The 26,393-nt window shown below is 42.1% G+C and overlaps 1 protein-coding gene across 1 annotated transcript; it reads left to right on the top strand.

Moving 5' to 3' along the window:
* Positions 1-40: 40 nt before the first annotated feature.
* LOC119821811 (vomeronasal type-2 receptor 26-like) lies at positions 41-22,461 on the top strand. Its single transcript, XM_038340925.1, has 6 exons — positions 41-249; positions 3,407-3,698; positions 6,155-6,952; positions 12,385-12,594; positions 17,216-17,339; positions 21,485-22,461. The coding sequence occupies exons 1-6, from the start codon at positions 41-43 to the stop codon at positions 22,459-22,461; spliced, it is 2,610 nt and encodes an 869-aa protein (XP_038196853.1).
* Positions 22,462-26,393: the final 3,932 nt, after the last annotated feature.

Below are 26,393 nucleotides of genomic sequence, written 5' to 3'. Positions count from 1 at the left end.
TGGGGCTGTCCTGTCACTGGCTGTCTGGTGCCCAGTAGGCATGTGGCTGTGTATTCTCTTTCCTGTTGTCTTTGGCTGTGTATCTGTGTCTGCTCTTTCTGCATCAAGAGCCTTGCTGTTGCCAAGGCAGAGGCCTCACTTTAACCGTCCTGGGGATGTAATGGTAGGGGGCAGCTTCTCCATCTTTGATCTCTCTAGTGGAACCCTGTCTGACTTCACTGTCCCACCATCTGGACTGCTGGTTTCAGAGTAAGTGTCGGATGTGAAATGGGAGTCTCTGAAACCCAGAAGCAGCTTTTATAAGGTTGTGTGAAGCCTTGGATAGGGGTTGATTCTCAGAGTCCCAGCTAGATGGCCACCACCTTTCTCTGTGTATCCATGCAGTAACTCTGTTGCTCTCCTTTTACATCACCTCTGTCTGTCTGTCTGTCTGTCTGTCTGTCTGTCTGTCTGGACTGGACTGGAGTATGGGTGCTCTTGTAGTAGGTGTAATGTCTGTCCTCCACAGGCTTGGTGGGGCTTCTTGATTCTTCTGTATATCCAAGGTTCTTAAAATAGTGTCTATGTAGGTGTGTTTGTTGAGTGGAGTAATGTGTAAATAATAGATTTTCATCATTGATCAGCCCCGTGATTCCTCTGTGCTGTATTCCTTTTGCTTGTCATTTTTTCTAAGTATCATGGAGTCTCGAATTCACCAGGTAGTCAAAGATGGGCTTGAGTTTCTGTTAGTCCTACTTCTACCTTCTGATGCCTGAAATGTGGGGCTGCATCACCACGTTCAGTCCATGATCCTGGAGATCAAACTTAAGAAGTGAGCCATATCCACAATCCCACTCTTGGATATTTTCATCTCAGCTTTTGCAATATGATGTTTCTCCATGTAGTTTCCAAAACAAGCTTCTTGGTTATTTATTTATATTTATTTTTTCTAAACATTTATTTTTAATTTGTTTATTTATTATGTATACAGTGTTCTGCCTGCATATATTCCTCTATGCCAGAAGAGGTCACCAGATCTCATTCTAGATGGTTATGAGCCACCCTGAGGTTGTTGGAAGTTGAACTCATGATCTCTGGAAGAGCAGCCAGTGTGCTTAATGTCCGAGCCATCTCTCCAGCCCCAAATATTTGTTTTTTTTAAATGTTCATCTTTAGCTTTATTTGTTTTTAATTGCTACCATGACTGAGCATAGGGCATATGGCTGTACTCCCACCATGCAGGAAGCTGAGGCAGGAGTATTATTAGTTCCAGGCAAGACTGGGGTACATGATGAGATCTGAGTCAAAAACAGTTGTTTAGTTTTTTTAAAGTAACATCCATCTCTTTTTATTCAGCTATAAACAGAAGAGATTTTCATTATTGATTTTTTACATTTGCCATTACTATTATTACTTTTCTTTTGAGATAGTATTGCACTTTGTGTTCAGGATAGTCTGGAACTCCTTGTGTAGTTCGGGCTAGCCCTCAAACACAGGACTTCCAGTACGAGCCAACACACTGACCACATTGGCTTGTCCTTTAGTTTTTTTTTTGAGAGAAGCTCTAACTGTGTAGATGAGGCTAGCCTAGAACTCATTATCTTCCTGAGTGCTGAAATCATAAGTGTATGCCACCATACCTGGGTCCCATGTTATTTTTTAAGCCAATGAGTAATAATTGTATGTATGTATTGGGTACATTGCATTACATATTATTATTTTTTCTTTTTTTCTTTTTTTGGTTTTTCGAGACAGGGTTTCTCTGCAGCTTTTTTAGAGCCTGTCCTGGAACTAGCTCTTGTAGACCAGGCTAGCCTTGAACTCACAGAGATCCGCCTGCCTCTGCCTCCTGAGTGCTGGGATTAAAGGCGTGCGCCACCACCACCCAGCTGCATTACATATTATTGAATGATTAATCAAGCTCACCACACTCACAAATCCATCATTGTGTATACTTAATTTTTGGTGATGTGAATGTTTAAAATCTACCATGGGAGGCAGAGAGAGGAGAATCTGAAAGTGAAGGTCTTAGGGTCTGGGAATTTACCCAAGTTGGTGAAGTGTCTGCTGTGCAAGCATTAGGACGTGAGTTTGATTCCCAGAACCCTCATGAAAGCGTGGCATGTTGAGCATCTGTAACCCTGGTTAGGAACAGAGAGACAGGCAGATCCCTAAAGGTTGCTGGCCACTGAACCTATCTGAATGGATAAGGTCCAGGTTTAGTTAGATGACATGTCTCAAAAAATAAGGTGAAGAGGAGCCAGTGAGTTGCCTTATGGGGGAAAGTGCTTGGCATGCCAGCCTGATGGATGACCTGGCCCTTCCTGGAACCCACATAAAGGTGGAAGGAGAGAATTGACTCACAAAGTTGTTTCCTGATCTCCATGCATTCTAGCTTGTGTGAGCCTACAGATACATTATATACACACATGAACACAGGATAATGTTTTTAAAGATGGAGAAGGTATTGTGGAAAATATCCTGACATCCCACCAGTCTTCACCTTCAAAGGGGAAACATCCATGCACACACATACAACACACATACACACACACGCACACTCACACATATACACAGAACACGCTTAAAGACAGTACTAGTTGTCAGCTTCTGGCTTATACACACACACATACACATTCATTGAAAGGGTTCATCAACATTCTTGGTTATGTAGTGAGTGTGAGGTCAGACTGGAGGATAAGAGGCTCTGCCTCAAAACAAAACAAATCTACTGAAAAATTTAATTAACATAAACAACATCATCTGGATATGGTGGCACTTTGCTTTAATTCCAGCACGCAAGATGCAAAGGCAGGCAGATACCTTTGGATTACAGACCAGCAAAGGCCATAAAGAGATTCTTTGTCTGAATAGACCCATACATCTATCTGTATCCTTATATCTTTGTCGATATCTATATATTTACAGCTATATCTGTATTTCTATATCTATCTATCTATCTATCTATCTATCTATCTATCTATCTATCTATCTATCTATCTATCTTGTCCTCTACTCCTTCTAGCGCTTCACGTAAACCCTTCTTCACTCTCAAGTTTATGGCCTTTCATTTTTTAATTATTATTGCTTAAACATACAAAAAATATATTACTACATAAATGAGACCTTTTGAGTCCATTTAGTGCTCTGCTGCTTGAGTGCTGAGATTAAACAAGTGTGCCACCACACCCAGCTTATTCAATAGATTTTCAGACATCCCTTCTGTCTTCTGAAACTGTCCCCTCTGATTACTGGCTCCACATTCCCTCTGGCTTCCCTTTGAGTATTCTGAACTGCGCCCCTGTGCACATCGATGTACAAATACTCGTGGAGATGTGGTTCTATTTGTATCTCTTGGGTCACTGTGTTTATTCTTGTTCAGTTTATCCCATCATGAGGGATAAATGTGGGCTTCTCTTTCCCTCAGTGTTTCCAGGTGGGGCTACCGGGTGGCCCAGAGTTTCGTCTTTGCCATCGAGGAGATCAATAGGAGTGCTCACTTGTTGCCCAATTTGACTCTGGGCTTCTCCATTCGAAACTCTGGGGACTCAGTGAATGGAGCCCTCTACGAGACGATGAGCTTTCTCACGAGGCAGGAGGAGCCCATCCCCAACTACACATGCCAACATGGCTCTCTTCAGGCTGCTCTGGTTGGAGACACACGGTCATCCCTGTCTGTCTCCATGGCCAGACTTCTGGGGCTGTACAAATTTCCCCAGGTGAGTTGCTCAAGCCTTCTTCATTCATGAATGTAGTGCAGTCTCTTAATGATGATAGAGAAACTGATGTTGATGGCCACAGGAGTGAGCAGCTCTTCTGTGGAGCCATGCTCCCTGTATGTATTCTCTATGTCCAACATGGTTCCCTCCATATACAGATAAATATAGTTTAAGGAGAACTATCATCCCTCTCAGTGAGGTATTGAAAATTTTTTTATTTCAATATATATCTTTACAGAGTTTTTTATTTTTATTAATGTATATGAGTATGTACATTCTTATATATATTATAGATGTGCTACACATATGTGGTACATATCTACATATATAGTCATATGAAACACATATCTATCTCATATATATATACATACATACATACATACATACACACACACACACTCACGCATGCACGCACTACATGCCTGGTGCCAATGGGCATTCAGAAAAGGTCATTGGCTTTCCTAGATGTGAAGTTACAGATTTTTTTAGCTGCTGCGAGGGTATTGAGATTTGAACCCAGCTCCTCTGAAAGAGCATCAAGTACTGTTAACCACTGCACCACCTGTTTAGCCGTGTGTGTGTGTGTGTGTGTGTGTGTGTGTGTGCGCGCGTGCATGTGAAACCAGTGCAATGGTGTCCATGTGCAGGTCAGAAGAGAACTTTAGTGTGTCAGTTCTTTTCTTCTACTTTTTTGATTTTGTGGCTTAAACTCAGGTCATCAGGCTGGTGGCAAACACCTCTACTTGGGGAGACATCTTTCCAGCTCCTAAATAAATAAATTATTTTATTTGTTTTTAAATAAGTTGATCAGAATTTTGCCTGGCTGTAGGTTCTTGGAATTTCAATCTAGGCAACTGGCTCATGCCACTTGCACCCATTTATCCTTTGGTAATGTAACCCAGCCATTAGCATCATTCCCACAATGGAGGCCGTGTTTGACAATCATCTCTTATTGTATGGTTTTAAGAGGTTACTTGAGGACAATTTATTTATTTAAGGTTAGCACTTCAGTGACTTTTATCTTAGGATGAGTACCTCAGTCGATTTGAGAACATTTTTCATTCTCTTGCGAAAATGCATTCTCATGAATCCCATTGGTACTATATCCCATCTTTCCTATGCTGAGGCAACCTATGAAATATGTCTAATATTTACATATGTACCACACATACACCCACACCCACCCACCCTCCCCCCCACACTCACACACACACACACACACCCCACCTAATTTAAAAATAACAACCTATCCTCAAGACTTAGTAATACCACTTTTTGGTATATATCCAAAGGAGGCTCAATCGTGCCACAAGGACATGTGCTCAACTATGTTCATAGAAGCTTTGTTTGTCATAGCCAAACCTAGAAACAACCTAAATGCCCCTCGACTGAAGAATGGATAAGGAAAATGTGGTGCATTTACACAATGGAGTACAACACAGCAGGAAAAAAAAACGACATTTTGCAGGAAAATGGATGGAGTTAGAAAACATCATTTTTTAAATTTTTCCATTAAAAAATTTACACTTCCTCCCCTCCTCCAATTCCCCTCCCACTACCCCACTTACCTTCCTCCCTTCTCCTTCCTCCTTAGGAGAGGGCAGGTAACCCTGCCCTGTGGGAAGTCCAAGGTCCCCCACATCCATTTGAGTGAGGTAAACCATACACAGAAAGACAATTATCACATATACTTACTCATAGGTGGTTTTTAAACATAAAGCAAAAAAATTAGCCTACAAACCACAATCCCAGAGAACTTAGATAACAATGAAGACCCTAAGAGACACATACATAGATCTAATTCACATGGGAAGTAGAAAAAGAGAAGATCTCCTGAGTAAATTGGGAGAATGGGGACCTTGGGAGAGGGTTGAATTGGAAGGAAGTGGTTGGGAGGGGAGCAGAGAAAAATGTAGAGCTCAATAAAAGAAAAAAATAGCAACCTAACAGTTTTGTGCAAACCACACAGTCACACACCTTGCTGAGGCACAGGAATGAAGGATTACAGGACAGGTGAAGGATAGATGCTGAGAGGACAGCAGGTAAAGCTATGGTTCTGGGTTCATTCCAGAAGCCACCAGGCTGTAGAACCAACACAGTTACCAGTGCAGGATGCTCAAGTTCTTTCCTGAAAATTATGTTTTAATATTTAATGTGTGTGTGTGTGTGTGTGTGTATGTGTGTTTGTCTGTGTGCTGTGTGAGTCTGTGCTACAGATGCAGGAGGAATCCAGATGAGGGTATCAGATTTCCTTGACTTGGAGTGACAGGCAGATGTGAGCCACCTGGTGTGTGTATGCTAGGACTTGAACTTGGGTCTTCTACAAGAAGAACAAGGGCTCTTAACTGCTGAGCCATGTCTCCAGCCTCCCCACTTCCACCTTTAAACGAGATCATCACCCTATGCTTAAGTCCCAGTCTCATTCACCCCTCTATTGCCTGGCTCTTCCTTGACAGGTCAGTTATGGATCCTCACTACCCAGCCTCAGTGACAAGATCCAGTTCCCATCTTTCCTTCGAACCCTGACTAGTGACCTCACATCTTGCCGTGCAATGATCCAGCTGATCATTCACTTTCAGTGGTCCTGGGTGATCATTCTGGCCCATGATGATGACTTTGGGCAGCAGGCCAGCTCTCTGGCCATTCAGGAGCTGAATGCAGCTGGTGTGTGCATTGAGTTTACTCTCCATGTCCCTTCCCATGAGTCCATGGGGAAGATTGGAGAGATTGTCCAGAAGATGCAGAAATGCACAGCCAGGGTTGTTCTGGTTTTCCTAAGCAATACGAATTTCCAGGCCATTTTGCATGGCTTACAGGACGCCTCTGTCTCAGGGCAAGTCTGGGTCAGCAAGGAAACTATGCACATGGCAGTTGCCCTGTCTATTCCAGGCATTTCCCAGGTATTGGACAGCACATTTGGCCTTCTGCCTCACAGAAGCAGGGCAATTGGCTTCCCAGAGTTTCTTGCTAACCTGCGCCCCAGCCGGACCCCAGAAGACATGTTTATAAAGAAGTTTTGGGAGATCACCTTTAATTGCACATGGCCCCACCAGAGCAGCACAGTGACAGAGGGTGTCCAGCTGTGCTCAGGGAATGAGAGTCTGATAAACAAGCAGTACCCTTTCCCAGAAATGAGTAAAATTGATGCTGCTTACACAGCTGTCTACAGCGTTGCCCATGCCCTGCAAGACATGATAACCAGTGGACAGCAGGATGGGAAAAGTACAGACTCCCAGGACTTCCAGCCCTGGCAGGTGAGAGTCATGTGTGCAGTGGGTGACTCTGGGATGGTTGGGGAAGAGGAAATTGGCTCTGACTAAGCTATAGAGGTTCAGCTGAATGTATGCTTTAGCAAGGATGTCTCATACTTGCAACTGAGAGGCATCTTAGAAGGAACAGTGCACAAGGAATCTGTGCTATGTATGGGATCTCAGAAGAGTCCAGTTCCTGTGGGTCACCTGATTTAACTGAAACAGAATGCCTAGTAAAATTAGTATTTCACATAACAGTAAATATGTGTTTTCTTTCCTGTCCATCAGTTTCTGAATAAACACTCAGAGGCTTATATTAATTATAAAAGTTTGATCTATTAACTTAACCTTATTATTAACTAGCACTTACTTTTAAATTAACCCATTTCTACTATTTTACATTTTACCATGAGTTTTATGGCTTGTTACTTCACATCTTACCTCTCTGTCTTGATTCTTCCTTCTTTCTTCCTGTATTATGTTTGGGTTTCCCAACTGACTATATTCTACCTGGCCATAGGCCAAAGTAGCTTTTTTCATCAACCAATAAAATCAACACATATGCACAGCACACAGAAGGACATCCCACATCATTGAGTTTTTAGTACTCCAAATTTAAGTTTTGATAAACAGTGGATGTCTTTTAGTATAGATGTGCTGCAAATCAGAATTTCAAACAGATATCGAATGCCATTTATTTTTCACTTTTTGGTATATGGTACATGTATATGGGCACATGTTTGTAGGCATGCAGGCACATGTGGGCAGGATGTGCACTCATGTGTACATACATGTGGGAATATCTGAGGATGACGAGGAATCACCTTTCAATCATTCTTCTATCTTATTTTTTGGGGTATGGTTTTTTACTCAATTCCAGAACTTGTTGATGTGGCTAGTCTCGGTAGTCAGCTCTTTCCTTGCATCTCCTGTCTCCACCTTCTGAGAATGTAGTTAGAGAATGGTTGCCACATCCACCTGAAGTTTAGATTCGTTCTGTGTTTTGGAGTCTGATCCTCAGGCTTTTATGACAAGTGCTTTAATCACTGAGCCATATCCAAAGCCCTTTCTTATTTTTCTATTTAAAAATATTATGGATAATTTCATACATGTGTATAATATATGTTAGTCATTTTGCCCTGAGTCTTTGTCTATCTATCTGTCCACCTGCCTGTCTCTGTCTTTCCATCAATCCATCCATTGATACATCGATCCATCAATCTATCTATCCATCTATTCATCTATTCATCATCCATCTCATTCATCTATCCATCATCTATCAATCATCTGTCTATCTATCTATCTATCTATCTATCTATCTATCTATCTATCTATCTATCATCTATCTATCATCTATCTATCTATCTATCTATCTATCTATCTATCTATCTATCTATCTATCTATCTATCTATCTATCTACCAACCATCCATCTTTTTGTAGCAACTCAAGGTAACGTAGGTCAAGATCTGTACAAGAACCCCTGGAATACATGTTGCTTACTGATGAGGTAAACAGTGAGAACAGTGGTCAAGGAGGAGGTGTGTTTTCATCATCCTCTCTCAGATGACCTGAGATTCTAGTGTGTGCTTGATGAAGATACATATGGTTGTAAACAGGAAGAACAGTGATAATTTTTGTCATTTGACTCTGGGTGACAGATTAAAATTTGCAGAATGTCAGGCTTGGAGGCCCATGTTTATCATGCTAGTACACAGCATGTTGAGGCCAACCTGGACTACTTAGGAAGATTTCATCACAAAACTAAATGATGTAAGTGTCAAGCCATCTGTGTGTACTTCATGATGAGGATATAAAGTAGACTGAGTGAGGAGCAAGTGAAGGGAAGTGAAAGGCTGGGGAAATTTTCTCTGTCAGCAAGTACCTGAGTTCCAGACAAGAGGATGAGAAGTCTCACTATGGGTAAAAATGATAGCACTGCAGATGGCAGGTCCAGCATGTCAGGGCCCTGAATGGAGACAAACAGGAGAGCCACAGGGGTGGGACTGATGAACTGTGGGAGACTCGTTGGAGTCATTGGGCAGTCTAGGTGAGCTGAGCCGAGACAGTGGAGGTCTTCGCAGAGTTTGGAGTCTTCTGAGTGTGATGGGAAGACTGAGGACAATAGTGCACAGCCAAATGAGAGCCTAGAGCAGAAACCACATTGTCACATTTTTGGGTTTAATTTTATGGCTGCTGAGATGGCTTAGTGGGCAAAGGACTTGTCCTCAAGCATTAGTTGGATTCCCAAATCCCACATGGCAGCAGCAGGAGAGAACATTCTTGAGAGGTGTCCTCTGGTTATCCAGTGCGAGTTGTTGTCTGAGTTTCTGTCTGGCCTGGTTCTCACAATTGTTAAGTCCAAAAGAAATCACACAGAGGTCTACATTAACTGTAAACTGATTGGCCCATTAGCTCAGGCTTCTTATTAACACTTATAAATTATATTAGCCCATTATTCTTATCTGTATTAGCCATATGGCTCAGTACCTTTTTCAGTGGCCTAGTCACATCTTGTTTCTTCTGTTTCTGGACAGGACTCCAGAGGAGTTTCCCTCTTCCCAGAATTCTCCTGTTCTCACTGACCTGCCTCTACTACCTGTCTGGTTGTTGCGACTATACTTCTTGCTTGACTACTGGCCAATCAGTTCTTATTTAAAAGATCATTGACAGAATATAGACAATTGTTCCTCACCACTTCCCTCTCTCTTTTTTATTTTTATTTTTTTTAAAAAAACAAGGACATCCATATTCCATTTTTTTTTGAAATGTGGGCGTAGTTTTCCAGGCTACTTCCTGCTGGTGGGTGGTGCTGATAATCTTATGGGGACCTAAAGAAAATTTAGTATTATGATCGAGTCCTGACTGGAGTATTCTGTGAGTCTTGATCATCTCAGGCAACAGTCTTGAATCTGTTCTGGATGTTAAACTCAGACATCTGGGCCATCTGTTTCTACCTGAGATTTCTCAGGTGGTCTTTCTTGATCAAACCTGATTTTTCTTAGCTCAGAATGAATCCATAGCCTCTCATTTCCTGTGGAAACGAAAGCAAAATCTCTTCTCCAAAGGAACATACCTTTTGCCTTCAATTTTGAAGTCAAGGTATTTTCAAAATACCTGTCTTTGATTAATTCAGCAGCATTTATAAGCAAATATCTTTTAGCAGCTGTTGCTCTTTCCTCAACATTCAAACAATTCAAAGAGAGCATAATAACATACAGTATCCAGACTCTGTGTATTTTTCATCTTTATGTGGCTTTATTTTAACCTCTATTTCTTTTATCTTTACCTCTAATATTTGGCTTTTTGAGACAGGTTCTCTGTGTATCTTTGGTTGTCCTGGAACTCCCACTGTAGACCAGGCTGTTCTTGAACTCACAGAGATCCACCTTCTTCTTCCTCCCAAGTGCTTGGATTAAAGGTGTGTGCTACCATACCTTGATCTCACAGAGATCTGTCTGCCTCTTCCTCCCAAGTGTTGGGATTAAAGTTGTGGGACCATAAAACCCAAAGAAGAGGGAGGGAGGGAGTGAGGGAGGAGGGAGGGAGGGAGGGAGGGACGGACGGAAGGAAGGGAAAAGAGTAGAGGTGAGGGGCGGGGGGAAGAAAGAGCGCAAGAGAAAGAACAAGAAAGAAAGAGCGACAGCAGAGCAAGATCAGAGAGAAAGAGAGAAAGAAAGCACTACTCCCTCCCTCCCTCCCTCCCTCCCTCTCTCTCTCTCTCTTTCTCTTTCTTTCTTTCTTTCTTTCTTTCTTTCTTTCTTTCTTTCTTTCTTATTTTCTTTCTTTCTTATTTTAAGGACTTTTACATTTTCTTCCAAGCCTGCATAAATTTTAACACACTGTAAGTAATTTAGATGTTTTCTTCCTCTTTGAATGTCTGTATCTCTCTCTTTTTTTCTGACCACATGAATCTTTAATTTGCTAAGCAATATTGGTAGGATTAATGCTGTGGCTTTCATAGCTAAATCCAGCCCATTTCTTATCTTTATGAGTTTCCAGCCTCATGGTGGATGTACTGGCTGTAGCCATGTTTATTACTACAACTTTATGGTGTTTCATGGTTCCTGACAGCAACAGAAAATATGCGTTCAGCTTTTCATCAACACCATTTAAGTGTTTTGTGGTAGGACCTCTTTAAAGAGTTGCAAGGTCTCCTGCTCTCACTGAGCTGGGGACCCATGCTACTCTTCCTCCCCCTCCCTCCCACAAAGCACCCGTGGAGGGAATCAATCCATCACACAATGTCCTGATTAACGCTCCAGTTACCGTGAGTCACCCTTCAGTTCTTCAGCAAACAGAACTGCACTTTGACTCCCACACGGAAAGCAAGGCATTTACAGCTGGGGATCAGAAAGGAGGTTACCTCGTCTGCAGTTGCCCCTCCTGGCTGTGGCCTCATACTGGATACTGGGCTCAGGGGACTCAGGAAGTATGTGCTGAAGAACCTGTGAAGTGTCTTAGCGCCCTGACCACACTTTGGAGGAGGTGGTTTCTTCCTGTTGAAATTCAGGTGAGATGGAGCAGCCTTTCTAGCCCTTGCTCTCAGAGTTCCCTCCATGCTGCAAGTCTTTTGTGAGGGAGTTGGACAGCCAGGTTGTGGGGGTGCACACCTTTAACCCTAGCTCTTGGGAGGTAGATGCAGGTGGATCTCTGAGTTGGAAGCCAGCCTGGTCTATAAAGTGAGTTCCAGGACAGCTGGGGCTACACAGAGAAACCCTGTCTCTAAAATCCAAAAAAATAATAAAACAATAATAGTAATAATAATAAAAAAAGAGTTGCAAGGTTTTGCAGCTAAAGCTGAACCAGGAAGCCTTACTTAAATGAGATTGCTTACCTCTAGCAAGCAGAGCCCACCTGAGAAAATCCTGCTATCCGTAAGACATGCGTAACTCTATAATTTTCTGTCTAGAATTACTTCCTGTGCTCTTTCATGCTTTATGTGAATGCAGTTGTTCACACGTTGGGCACCAATCATTGTCTTACTTTCTGTCCTGCCCCGTTCTCACAATCATTAAGTCCCAAAGAAATCACACAGACCTTAACTATAAACTGATTGGCCCATTTGCTCAGGCTTCTTATTAACTCTTATAATTTACATTAGTTCATCATTCTTATCTCTGTTAGCCACATGGTTTGAGTGATCTACACATTCACAGACACACAGACACAAAAACACACAGATACACACACACACACACACACACACACACACAGAGAGAGAGAGAGAGAGAGAGAGAGAGAGAGAGAGAGAGAGAGAGAGAGATTTGTGAGTTCCTGAATATATCACACATACTTGATCTCCCTTATGCCCAATGGTGCCAATCCTTGGTTGAAGTAACTTTGTCTCACTGCAGAAGTGAATGGAATGTGTTATTTTGAACAAGACTCCAGACTGCCCCTGGCTGGTCTACAATGTCTCCCTTCTTTCCTCAGCTGCTTCAAGCTCTTAAGAATGTGCACTTCAAGACTCCTGATGGAAATAAAATTATATATGATGCCAATGGAGATTTGGTGACCAAATTTGACATATTACAAGGACAGAAGTCCCCCGAGGGTGTATTTCGCTTTGTCCATGTAGGAATGATAGACCCTCAGGTCTCTTCGGGGAACAAAATGATGGTCCATTTGAAGGAGGAAATCCAAGTGAGTTGCCTGAATGCAGTGATGACTCTTGTCCTAGTGTGTTATAGTCATAGGGAAATTTCAGTCTAGGGGCCTTCATTGTTACTTGTGCATGAAGTTGACGTGGCTCTGGATTGGGTTAGTCAGTTATAACTGGGTATGATGTTTATTATCTCATTAGAGATCTTTCTCTGAATGATATTGATTCATGAGCAAAAGGGAAACGTAAAAGATGGGGTTGGGAGATGGCCCAGTGGTCAAATTGTTTTGTATGCATGTTCAAGAACCAGACTTTGGATCTCCAGAACATTTGTACATGCTGAGTGAAGAGTGAATCTCACCTGTAATTTAATCCCTGGAAGATAGAAACAAGGAGATGCCCACAGAAACCTGATGAGTAACACTAACTGTATCAGTGAATTCAGGGTTTTCCCTTGAGCCTCTGCTTCGGTGAACTCAGTGGAATCGCAGTTGAGGATGATTCCCAACATTAACCTTGGGCCTCCACATGTGCTTGTCCATACATGAACACGAGATCACATAGATGTACAAAGGCACATACACACATTTCCACCACCCACACTCATGGAAATGGGGGAAGGTTTAACATACAAGATGTACAAATACAATGAGAATGTGTAGTTGTTGCTCCCTTGGAAATATATTCAGTGTCTGTGCTTACGATAAAGATAGTGATACACTCAGTTAAACACCTTCCCATTGACCATCTGGAAAGTGGACTCAACAGACATTCAGTTTACTTACTGTGCTAGTTTATTTCAGCCACAATGACAAATACCTGAGAACAGTTTGAAGTGAGGAAAAGTTTTAATCATCCCATGGTTTGGGCGAATCAGGGTCAGATGTATACATTGCTTTGGATGTGTGTGATTGAGGCAGTGTGTCATGCATGGCAGCAGACGTGTGGTAGAAGAGGTTGCTGATGAGTGCATGTGGCTCAGGAAGTGAGGTGGTAGGGATCTTGATAGATTAGACAGGTAAACAAGTTACATATTACCAGTGCATAGCCTCTGTGTCCCACTACCCCAAACCTAGTCCCATGTTCTATTTTTAATATGTATAATAATTTATCAGGTTACAAACACATCGAGGAATTAATCCATTGATCATGTCAGAGGCATTCTCTTACTTAGGATTTCTATTAGTGTGAAGAGACACTATGGCCAGGCACCTCATAAAGGAAAAGGATTTAATGAGGAGGCTTACATTTTCAGAGGTTCATTTAGTCCATAATCATCCTTATGGGACTTGGTGGCATATAGGGAGAAATCATGCTGGAGAAGGAGCTGAGAGTTGTACATCTTAACCTGTAGGCAACAGGAAGTGAACTATGTCACTTGGCATGACTAGAACATATATGATATCCCAAGGATCACCCCCACAATGATATACTTCTTCCAACAAGGCCACACCTTCTCCAACTAAGCCATACCTCCTAATAGTGCCTCTCCCTATGAGTTTATGTGGGCCATTTACATTCTCACCACCACATTCTATATCCTGGCCCCTTATGCTTGTGATAATATTATAATGAAAAATACATTTAGCCCATTGTCCAAAGATCTCACTGTCTATCACAGTTGAAACATATTTAAAATTCCAAAATTCATTCTCTTTTGAGATTCATGCAATCTCTTAACTCTAATCTCATATAAAATCAACGTCAGAAAACAGGTCACATTCTTCCAATATATAATAACACAAAATGTACATTACTGTTCGAAAATGTAAAAAGGGAACATAGAGAAGAAATACTGGGCCAAAGCAGGATGGGAAAACTAGCTGGGCAAACTCTGTATCTTCATGCCAGATGTTAATATGCTCTTCAGAACTCCAACTGCTTTTAGTTTTGTTGATGACAACACACTTGTCTCTCTTGGGCTGGTTCCACTCCTTGTTAGCAGCTCTCCTCAACAGATTTCCTATGGCTCTGGCAACTCTAGCATCTTGGGGTTTCCAAGGCAATTCAGGCTTCACCTTTAAAGCTTCATGCAGTGGCCTCTCCAGTCCTTCATCCAGGGACTCCCCTGACACATGCTTCATTGGCTCTCCTTTGCCTTCGAGGCAAACTCCATAACCCTCTTTCTGCTATCCTTAATGCCAGAACCACATGGCCAGACTGCCAAGTTCTGTTGCTTACTGCAGTTGGGCCCATCATTCAGTTACATCTACCATCTTTATGTTTCTGATGGTTTCATTCACTGCCTAAGTTTAACTGTCCTAAGACTGGATCTGGAGACTAGGCTGGCCTCAAACTCAGAGATCTGCCAGCCTCTGCTTTCTGAGTTCTGGGATTAAAGACATACACCATCATGCCTGGTTCAAAGCCGTTCTTTAATTCATTTTTGCAAGTTAAAAATTTGGCTGGGTGGGACCTTACCCTGAGTTCCCCATTCACTTCATTCCATTTTTAATCTGTTTATCACATTGAACAAGGATTTAGCTCTATTCCAGGTCATGATATTCCTTTTCTCTTCAAATATTTACATTTTGTATTTTTCCTTGCTCAGCTTGCTCTTTTTCATTAGAAATCTTCATTAGAGTTAACACTAATAGCCACATGACAGGGTCTATATTAGGCTGTTTTGAGATTTTTTTTTTACTGCCAACGAGATTAATCCAAAACTCTTCAATTTAGCCCCAGGCAGACTCTTTGGACTAGGGCAAACAGCAGCCACACTCTTCACCCAAATATCCCAGGAAAAATCTCTAGGCAATGCATTAATATTCCTTTCTTCTGAAACTTCTTAAGCCCCGCCCATAGTTAATCGAATCACACTCAGCCCCTTGGTCTTCCATGCTCCTAGTAGTATGGCAATAGTAGCATTAAGCATTATTTAAAGTTTTCTACTGCTTTTCTAATCTACTGTCCCATGGTCCATGTTTATTGAAACAGAAGCTTTATCAGGCCTATCACTTCAATACCCAAGTTGCAGGAACCAACTTCTGTCTTAGTTAAGGTTTCTATTGCTGTGAAGACATACCAGGACCACAACATCTCCTATAAAGGAAAAACACTTCATTGTGGTGGCTTCCATTTTCAGAAGTTTAATTCATTATCATCTTGGTTCAACATGGTGGTATGCAGGCAGACATGGTGCTGGAGAAGGAACTGAAAGTCCTAAATCTTGACCCGTAGGCTACAGGAAGTGAACTGGGTCACTGGGTGTGGCTTGAGCATATATGATACCCCAAATCCACCTCCACAATGACACACTTCTTTTAACAAAGTCAAATCCTCTGTAGTGCCTCTCTGTATGAGCTTATTGTGGCCAATTACATTCAAACTACTGTAGCATCAAGATTCAATCATTCTTTAAATACCCACTGTCAGGTAACAAGTGGCCCAACAGAAGAGACTTTGGGAAACATTTGAGATTCAAACCCTGATATTTATTAACAAAATTAGAAACAGTGTTGTGTTAGTTCTATGTGTGGAGTCTGGTACATAGAAAAGGCTCAGCTCCCTGTCCTGTGCCAGTGAAGAAAGAGTCCCCTCCTCTACAACTTTGTCTAACTTTGTTCTGGTGGCCTCTCCAGTCAATGGTGGCCTTAAGGTTTTCCACATGAGAATAAGATTCTCATTCTTGGATTTCTCAAGCATGAAAGAAAGACACATACTATGTGTTTCCAGGACTCCTTTAAAGAACTTTTCAATGGCCTTGATCTGGGGAGTGTTTTCTGCTGTCTTCTGTTGCAGCAGAAATGTCAGCACCCACACTTCCTTCTGCATAATCCTTGCCTGCTCTCTCTCTCTCTCTCTCTCTCTCTCTCTCTCTCTCTCTCTCTCTCTCTCCTCTCTCTCTCTCTCTCTCTCTCTCTCTCTCTCTCTGTATGTTTGTTTGTGTTCGGGGAGTCAGTACCTGCAGTTATGCTTACTGAAGTTGGATGATACTCTGTTGTGAGAGTTTAAGTGAACAGCACCAGGGCAGTCAAACTGTAAATCTCGACAGCTTCACAGAGGGAGATGGAGAAAAGGAAGAGAGATGACTTATTTTTTGAGTTAGAAATGGAGTCCATGAAGTAGCCACAGGACCTTTTGGAGTTTCAGAAAAAGAAGAAATCTGAAGGCATCAATAAAACCTTCCCCAGGCTATATGGACTTTTGTAATGACTTCCAATACCCAAATTATTGTTTAAATTTTATTTTGCATGTTTGCATGTTTCCCTGTATCTCTATTTGTTTGCTGGTGTCTGTGCAGGCCAGAGGAGGGCAGTGGATCGTTTGGAACTGGAGTTACAGTGTGAGCTGCTATACTGGTGCTGGGAATTGAACCCTGATCTTCTGGAAGAGCAGTCTGTAGTTTTAACCAAGGAGCCTTCTCTCCTGCCCCCATATCTTCAATTGTTGATGCAGGAGCCCCAGAGAGACTGGAAAGGCAACACATCAAACTGTTTAGCTATGTATTTAATCCCTTAGCCAAGTAAATCAGATGTAGCTCTTTGTTTATTACACTCGAAGGTACCTTTCCAGTCTGGCATCTGCTGGGATAGACATGTTTTCTGAAAGGCTTCTTGTCTAGTGGGCTGAGAGGGAACTCTCCTGTTCTGATTCTTAGGGTGAGGTCAAGCATCTGTATCCCTAAAGAGTCACTGGTGACACTATGCTCACTGTTACTAGGTGCCCACCTCTGTCTGCAGTGAAAGCTGCCTTCCAGGGTTCAGCCAAGTGCCCAGGCTGGGAGCACCCCAATGCTGTTTTGATTGCAGTCTATGCCCAGAGGGACATTTTGCAGACAAAAAAGGTAAGGCCATGTGGATCTGGAATCTGAGGGACCAAAGGGAAGTGTGAGCCTCCTATATTTTTCCGTTGTCTTAGTTACCGTCCCAGTGCTGTGAAGACACACCATGTCCAAGGCAACTTCTAAACGAAAAGGCTTTAACTGGGGGCTAACTTAGTTCATGACCATCATGGCAGGAAGCATAGTGCCAGGCAGTAGCTGAGGGTTTACATTCTGATCTACAGGCAGCAGGTAGGCAGAGAGGTGGAGAGTGGGCCAGGTATGTGAGTCTGAACTTTGAAAGACTACCCACAGTGACACCCCTCATCCCACAATGCTATACCTCCCTATCCATCTCCAACATCTACCAGGTAAAAAGAAATCATTTAAATATATGAGACTTTGGGGCCATTCTAAGTCAAACCCCCACACCCATCCTCCAAAACACTGCATAGGGAAGGCGTAAATCACAAACAATCCCACATCAGTTTGGAATTATGATTAATAGAATGGTTATTTATTTAAAGGGGAAAAACTTACAGATCACCCTCCCAGACAACAGCCCTCTGCACAATCAGGAAGGGAGCGTAGTTGCCGGAAGTGGAGCCGGAAGTCACAGAGCGAGCGGAGGGCAGTTGCTGCTTTTTTAAAGAAAGAGAGACCATGCCTCAATGGGCTGGTATCTCAGCAGCTATAGGCTGATGGAGCGGAAGGAGCTCGCGCCACACCTCCCCCTTTTGTTTAAGTAAGAGAGTTCTAAACATACTATGAAATTATATACAATAAGTACAAATACCCTATTCTAACTAGCTTAAGTCTTGTATAATAAATATCTTGGCCAAGTCATGAGAGGAAAGTAACTACATTTATATAGTCTTCAACCCTTTCGAAGATCTGAGAAGGGAAATAATGTTACCTGAGTAATTAGGAAGTGCATTCAAACAACTTCCAAAACATGCAATAAATCACAGAGACAACTAGCTACCTGGACAATCACCCAAAGTCATGTTTGCAGCATTGAAGCAACCAACTTTGGCTAAGGCCTAACGTAACTGACATAGCATTTTCAAAGGCACGAAACTTTTCAAAACTATCTTACCCTTGGTCTTGGCTGGATATGACAGTCCTGTTTTATCCATTTATGGATGCTCTGTATCTGTCAGTGGTTGAGGTATGGGCATTTCTTAGCTCAAAGGCCAGTTCTCCCAAGAAGAAAGGCTCCACGTGGAGTGTCTTTGGTGCTGAACATTTTCTCGGGAATAGATCGGTGTCGCCAGGAGCAATTGTGTCTCACTACCACAGAACTCTGAGTTAAATTAAAGGCCATTTTCTACAGCTCTTTGAAGAGGTTGAAGATTATCTATTTATACTGAGTGTAATCTCTATGTATCTAACAAACCTGATTAGTCTAATTATAAATGACAAACTTAGATGACTATTGATCCACATAATTCTCAATACCTATCTAAATTAAAGACTAAGACAATAAACAACAGTGCAATAAATGAGGCTATGACCTCCAAATATAAACAATGTACAAATATACAATGCAATATGGTAAATACATATCAATAACATAAACAATATATAAGTATCTTAATCAGAGGTAGAAATATACACAGCAACATAGTAAGCATATACTATATATATATATATATATAGCAATACATAAAAAATGTTTTAAACAGAGGTAGAAACACGCATGCATACAATAGTCAATATAATTTAACATTGTATCAATATACAAGAATCGATACTAATATATTTGTCTAAAAACAGTAACTCACAATTACAAATCTATTATCCTATAATCCAATTATCCCTCTTTTTTTAAAAGATCCCTGAGCTTATCAAAATCCTCCCCCAACCCCCAAGCCTGGCTAGCTCAGTTGGTAGAGCATGGGACTCTTAATCCCAGGGTCGTGGGTTCGAGCCTCACGTTGGACGCCAGATGAATGCGTAAATCACAAACAATCCCACACCAGTTTGGAATCATGATTAATAGAATGAATATTTATTTAAAGAGGAAAAACTTACAGATCATCGTCCCAAACAACAGCCCTCTGCGCAATCAGGAATGGAGCCTAGTCGCCGGAAGCGGAGCTGGAAGCCAGAGAGCGAGCAGAGGACAGTTGCTGCTTTTTTAAAGAAGGAGAGACCATGCCTCAGTGGGCTGGTATCTCAGCAACTATTGGCTGAAGGAGCGGAAGGAGCTCCCGCAACACCACAGTCCTTGCTGTCCCATGGAACACCAGCCAGAGCTCTGCTAATAGATATTCTTAGGTAAATGCTTTATCCTGAAAGACAAGTATGCTACCCATAATTAGAATGCAGAATAAATTCTCCTCTATCAAACACTGCACACCCTTGTCCCCTGATCAAGAAATAGGTTTAAAGTGCTTCCACAAGCTTCTAATGGTCGTGTGGTCAGAACCCTAGCTTTTGCTAACACTGATGATTTCACTTGCTTTTAAAACCTCCTATAATTGGAATAGCATGGTGAATGTCCTTTTGTGACTTTCTTCTTGCTTCGTATTAGTGGGATTAATCCCAGAGGTTGAATGGCAATGAACCACAACATTCCCTACTATGTCAGCTATAGAAGTTACTCCTTTACCATTCTGAAAGTTGGAAAGCAAAGCCAAGTTTTCACCAGAGTTGGTGTTGTGTGAGGCCTCACTCTTGTCTTGGAAGAGAATATCCTCACTGGGTGCTCTCATTTCATTGTTGTTATGTGTGTGTGTTTGTATGTGTTTGAGTGTGTATGTGCCTGTGTATTGTATCCTCTTTTGGCTTTTGTTTGGTTTTGAGCCACCATCTCTGCTTGTAGCCCTGGCTGACTTGGAAGTCACTATATTCACCAACCTAATAGAAGTCTACCTGCCTCTGCCTTTTAAGTTAAATCATGAGATTGAAGTCATGTGCAGGTACCCCCTGCTCCACCTCCAACTCCACCTTCTTAGTAGAATAGCTGCACTGTTGGAGTTAGGGTTTACCTAATTTAACATGGAGACCTCATTTAACCTTTATTACTCATCTCCTATTTACCTATGAAAAATATATCTCATTTTGAGGTGCTTAGGTGCAGGATTTCAACAAATGAATTTGGGGGACACAGTACAGCCTAAAACATTTGTTAATTTGTCCAATTACTGGTACTGTTGCAAAGAAATGAACTGTTAAGAACTCACACAAGAGACCTTTATTCTCAGCACCCAGGGGGCAGAGACAGGAGGATCATTGTGCATTGTGGCCTGAGAATATAGTCAACTCAGTGATCTCCAGGTTGAGTAAGAGACCCTGTCTTAAAAAGTAAGGTGAAAAGGGGCCTATAGAGGTAGATCAGCAGATAAAGACACCACATGGTGGATCACAACCAAGTATAACTCCAGTTATAAGGGAACTGATGATATCTTCTGACTTCTGTATGCTCCAGACATGCACATGATTTCAAAAAATATGTAGTACCAAAACACTCAAGAAAAATAAAACAGGTCATTATAAAAGGAGAAGCTGTAGAGACCAGTTACACAGTCAATCAGTTAAAGTATTCACTGTCAACCCTGACAGCATAAGTTCAGGCCCTGGGACCCAAACTGTAGAAAGCGTGCACCAAATTCATGAAAGTTGTGTTGACCTCCACTAGCAAACCAGGGCATGCCTGAGCCCATACACATTCATGTGCACACAAAATATACAAATAAGTTTAATTAGAAAAATAAGGTAGGGAGATGATTGAGGAATTATATCACATGTTAAATGTCTTGTCTTGACAAGCATATGCATCCACTTATAAACATGTGTGCACACACAAACCTGCACACACAAACATAGGTTAGGTATAGTGGTGCAGGCCTATAATCACAGAACTTAAGAGGCTGAAGAAGGAGGCTTAGGAGTTCATATCCACCCTCTGTCACTCAGCCTGAGTTCCATGAGACACTGAAGACAGAAACAAAAACCCTCACAAAAAAAGATACAGAACATGCAGCTTTTTCCTTTGTTCCTCTGCCTCTAATATCACCCATCCCAGCCCTGGTCACCAAGGATGATTCATAAATCCATGACTTGATGGAAAGGCTGTAAGGGCAGGGAGTGCTTGGGGTGCCTTCCTTCCAAGCTGGTGCAGTTGGCACAGTGTTGCAGAAATGGTGTCTGTGTCTCCGTAGACATGAAGAGATGTCTCCTGTGCCCCAAGGAGCAGTACTCGAGCCACGCCAGAGACCGCTGCCTGCCCAGGACAGAGATCTTCCTGGCCTTTGAGGAACCTCTGGGATTCATGCTGGCTTTGGTGGCACTCTTCCTGGCTGGTCTGGCTGTCCTGGTTCTGGGAGTGTTCCTGAAGCACAGGGACACCCCCGTGGTGAGGGCCAACAACAGAACCCTCAGCTACTTCCTGCTGATCTCCCTTTCCCTCTGTGCCCTGTGTGCCTTGCTGTTCCTTGGCCGCCCCAGTGTCCCCACATGCCTCCTGCGTCAGACGACCTTTGCTGTGGTGTTCACGGTGGCCGTCTCCTCTGTTCTGGCCAAGACTCTCACAGTGGTCCTGGCCTTCAGGGTCACCAGGCCAGGGGGCAGGATCCAGGTGTGCCTGAGCCCTGGGGCTTCCACCTCAGTGGTCCTCATTGCTTCCTTCATGCAGGTTGTTCTTTGTGGGGTCTGGCTGGCCACCTCCCCACCATTCCCAGACAGGGATATGGTCTCGGAGCCCCAGCACATTGTCATCCAGTGCCAGGAGGGCTCTGGCACCATCTTCTTCTGTGCGCTGGGCTACTTGGGGTTCCTGGCGGGGGGTACCTTCTCTGTGGCTTTTCTGGCCAGGGGCCTGCCAGATGTCTTCAACGAGACTAAGTTCCTGGCCTTCAGCATGCTGCTCTTCTGCAGTGTCTGGACAGCATTCCTGCCCCTGTACCATAGTGCCCGTGGCAAGTCCACTGTGGCTGTAGAGATCTTCTCCATCCTGGCCTCCACAGCTGGCCTTCTGGGTGGCATCTTCATTCCCAAGTGCTACATCATCTTGCTGAGACCAGAGAGGAACACGCCTGCCTGGCTAAGACAAGGCCACCAGGCACAGCAGGATAGGCAGAGTGAGATGCTCCAGAGAAGGTGTTTTTCCAGATCCACATCACCCACCTTGATGATCTAGTCCTCGGTGGAGTCACTGGTACCTTCATGTGGTTTTTGCTACTGGTTTTGTATGGACTCATGGTATTTAAAAGTCAGACCAAAATAAAAGTGAGACATTACAAAACAGTCATGACAATCATTTGATATGGACACATAGATGGTTATTTACTGTTCTCTATATATTATGAAAATTTATCACAATTTAGAAATTTTGAAAAGGTGAGCTAGGAAGATTGTTCAGTGTGTACAAATACTTGCCATGATACTTTGTGCTATAACAAATAAAGCTTGTCTGAAGAGCAGAGTGTGTATCTAGCTACTAGTTATCCATAGACAGCAGGCAGTGGTGGCTCACACCTTTCAACCCAGCACTCAGGAGGCAGAGGCAGACGGATCTCTGTGAGCTTAAATCCACCCTGGGTTCCCCAAGATTGATGAAGTATAAAAGAGAAACAAAGCCAGGCAGTGGTGAGTCATACCTTTAATCTCAGTACTTGGGAGTCACATACCTTTCATCCCAACACTAGAGAGGTGGAGACAGGAAGGGATATGGCTTGGTTGAGCGAGGAATATAAGGCAGGAGGAGATAGGAGCTCAGTGAATTTAGTGTAAGGATTCCTACAAAGAGGATCGCCCATTCGGTCTAAGGATTTGGGAGAGGTAAGAACTAGTGGCTGACTGCTCCGCTTCTCTGATTTTTTCAGCATTTACCCCTTTTTCTGACTCTGGCCTTTACTTATTAAGAACAATTAGAATTGAAACTACAAACAGTTGCCATTAAACATGGCAAGCTTGGTTTGATACACAGGACCCAGATGTTGGAAAGAGAGAACTGAAATCACTAAGTTGTTGTGTGGCTTCTGCTTGGTCACTGAAGTACACACAATACCCCCATACACACACACACACACACACACACACACACACACACACACACAATTTAAATGCAAAAGTGTGAAAAGCATAATAAAGTGAAGCTGATGTCAAGGGTTGGTAAGGATACAAGGAATTGGCAGGCAGATCATTCATCTCTTTTCTTTATTTTGAGAGAGGGAGTACTGGGGATTGACCCTTTCATGGACAGTTCCGTCACACACTTACCTTGTGATTTAACAATCTCAGTCTTAGATATGTACCCAAGAGAAATAAAAAAAAGTCTGCCAAGGCTGTAAATGAATCTTCAGAGAAGCATTGTGTGTACTAAAAGTTGAAACAATCTGAATGTTTGTTGTTAATGAATAGTTGGTATGGCTTACTCATCACCAGGACATTATTTTTCAATAAGTAGTAAATAGAAAAAGAAATAGAATGCTGCTTAACATTGAGAATGTTAAGAGATCCAGACAATGAAAGTAATATATTTTAATATTCCATTATATGAAATACCATGAATGGTTAAATTTATAGAGACATATATCTGACTTGTGGTTTCTTGAGTTTTCTTGAAGGAAAATTGGAGATTAAGAGTGTAGACTAAAGTGTTGAGTATTTCTGGGATCTGCTGATAGTCTGAAATTTATTAGGTGGGTCTGTAGAGGTGGCTCAGTGGTTCATAGCACTCGCTTCTCCTCCAGAGGACCCAGTCTGGTTGCCAGAACCCATGTCAGGCAGCTGAGAGCCACCTGTGATTCCAATACCTCTGGTCTCTGTGTGCACCTGCAGTCATGTGCTCATTCTGCACACCATGCTTAATTAAAAAAATAATTTGGTAATGACTGTAAGACTCCACCAATATGTGAAATACCACTCAATTGTTATCTCCTTTTGTTTATTTATTTATTTGAGACCAACTCCTTCCACATTGACCAGGCTGGCTCCAAACTTATAGCAGTCCTCCTGCTTCAGGCTCTTAAGTACTGGGATTTAGGTGTACTGCCACACGTGTAAAATTGCATAATGTAAGTTGATGAATTGCACACTATGTGAATTATGTCTCAATAAAGCTTGTATTAAAAAAGAATTATTCATCAATTACAGAGTGTGAACGTCCATTATAATCTGATTTCTAAGAAAAGATAAAACTATTGAAAGTAGAAGTTAAATAACTATAGTCTTCAACAATAGTGAACTCGAGTTATTGCTGTTTAATTTATTTTGTTTTAATTGTATATATTTATTGATTGACAGATTGGTGTGCATGTTTCTGTCCATGTTTTTGGACATGCAATTTTCAAAGCACCATGTGGAGGTCAGAGGGTAAGTTTTAGAAGTCAGTTCTCTCCTCTAACCATCGGAAGAGACCTGGTGATTTAATGAAGGTTGTCAGGATGCCTTTGCCTGCTAAGGTGCTGAGCCATCATTTGGACTCTATTTTTGACTTCCTACAGGGATTATGGTTGTGCTGGAAAATTATATTTATCTGTTGAAATAACAGAGTTTGGAATTTGACTTCTTACCTGAACATATCTGTTTTGTATGTATGAACTATGCGTGTGTGTGTGCATGCGCGCATGCCTGTATGACATAACTTGCATGTGCTGTCAGAGTACAACTTTGTAGAGTTGGCTCATTCCTTCTACATTTATGTGTGTTCTTGGGGTAGATAACATACAAGTGATCAAGCTTATGTATCAGGTGAATTTTCCTGAAAACTATCTTCAGCCTTGTTTCTCTGTCTGATCATTTTATGTGGAGCTTCTGCTCTACCAACCACATACTGTTATTCTGTTCAGTTCTATATTTGTGCCCACTCTCACCTTCCTGTCCACCTGGGGTTCCTGTCAGTTCTGTGGCCTTTTTATACCCTCTAATAGGCTTCTCTCAAGCTCACCTTTCCTTCTTAGTTCCTCTGCATGTGATGGGAGGCTTACTCCTTTTCTTCCTTCCCCTTGAGTGCCTATATTACTCTTACAAACCCAACCCACAGGCCTTCTTTAAATTACCTTCCCTCTGGTTTGAAATTATTTCTGAAGTTTGCCTTGCTCATTGTGGTCCAGAGTTTTAAATGACCCCCAGATCGTTTTCTGAACTCCCTTCTCTATAGTAATTAATTAATTCATTAAACACACACACACACACACACACACACACACACACACACACACACACACACACAATGTCACCACTTCCCCACCTAATATTTTCAGTTCTTCCCTAACTCACAAGAAAGAAGCTGGATTCTTATGCTAGGGATGCAGCTCAGTTTGTATAGTGCTTGCCTAGCACAAACAAAGGCTTGAGGTGAATCACCAGCATTGCATAAAACTATTGATGCCTGTAACCCTTGTATTCTTGAGGTGAAGGCAGGAGGATTAGAAGTTCATGGTCATTTCTTCTTCCTGTCAATCTCTGACACTCTCTAGTCTTACAGCTTTAAGCCGTTTATCTTTTAACTTGCTTTTCATCTTTTCCATTCTCTTTCCTCTTAATACAGAGAACCATTCTAAGTACCTTTCATTGGATAATGTGTTTTCTGGGGTCACCATTACTTCTCTGTGATCCATAACTTCATGTTGCTAGTTCATGCCTAAACCACTTTTACTTGCATTTCTCGAATGTGGTCTTGCCCTGCATATTTGTCACTCCATATGCCATAAACAAGTCTGATTTGGCAGAAGTTTCTTTGGCTTTTTTCTGTTTTTAATTGCTGCTCAGTAAATGCTGACTCCGTGAAATACCACAAAGTAATTTGATAATTTAGACTCATATAAGGTTTTTCCACCTTGAAAGTGATTCTTGAGACAATTCCTGATGTTCTTCATAGGCAAGTGGGACTTCATTGGCAGGGGACACTCTGAAATTAGGTTCTTCATCTAAAAAAGAGGTATAATAACAACAACCAGGTTCAATTTTGTCAAGATTGAAGCAAGTACTTCCTAGAGCTCATTCACTGTCACCAAGCTCCGACTTTGAAAGTGGCTATTTGGGAAATGCCATTTTTCTGAGAGGCAGACTGAACTTACTAGCCGATCAACCAGTCCGGCTCTCAGGCAGGTAGAAATCAAAAACAAA

Source organism: Arvicola amphibius, chromosome 8 (assembly GCF_903992535.2).
Source record: "Arvicola amphibius chromosome 8, mArvAmp1.2, whole genome shotgun sequence".
NCBI classification, from domain to species: domain Eukaryota; kingdom Metazoa; phylum Chordata; class Mammalia; order Rodentia; family Cricetidae; genus Arvicola; species Arvicola amphibius.
Note: the sequence above shows the minus strand (reverse complement) of the source record. Positions and strands in the feature narration are given on the sequence as shown.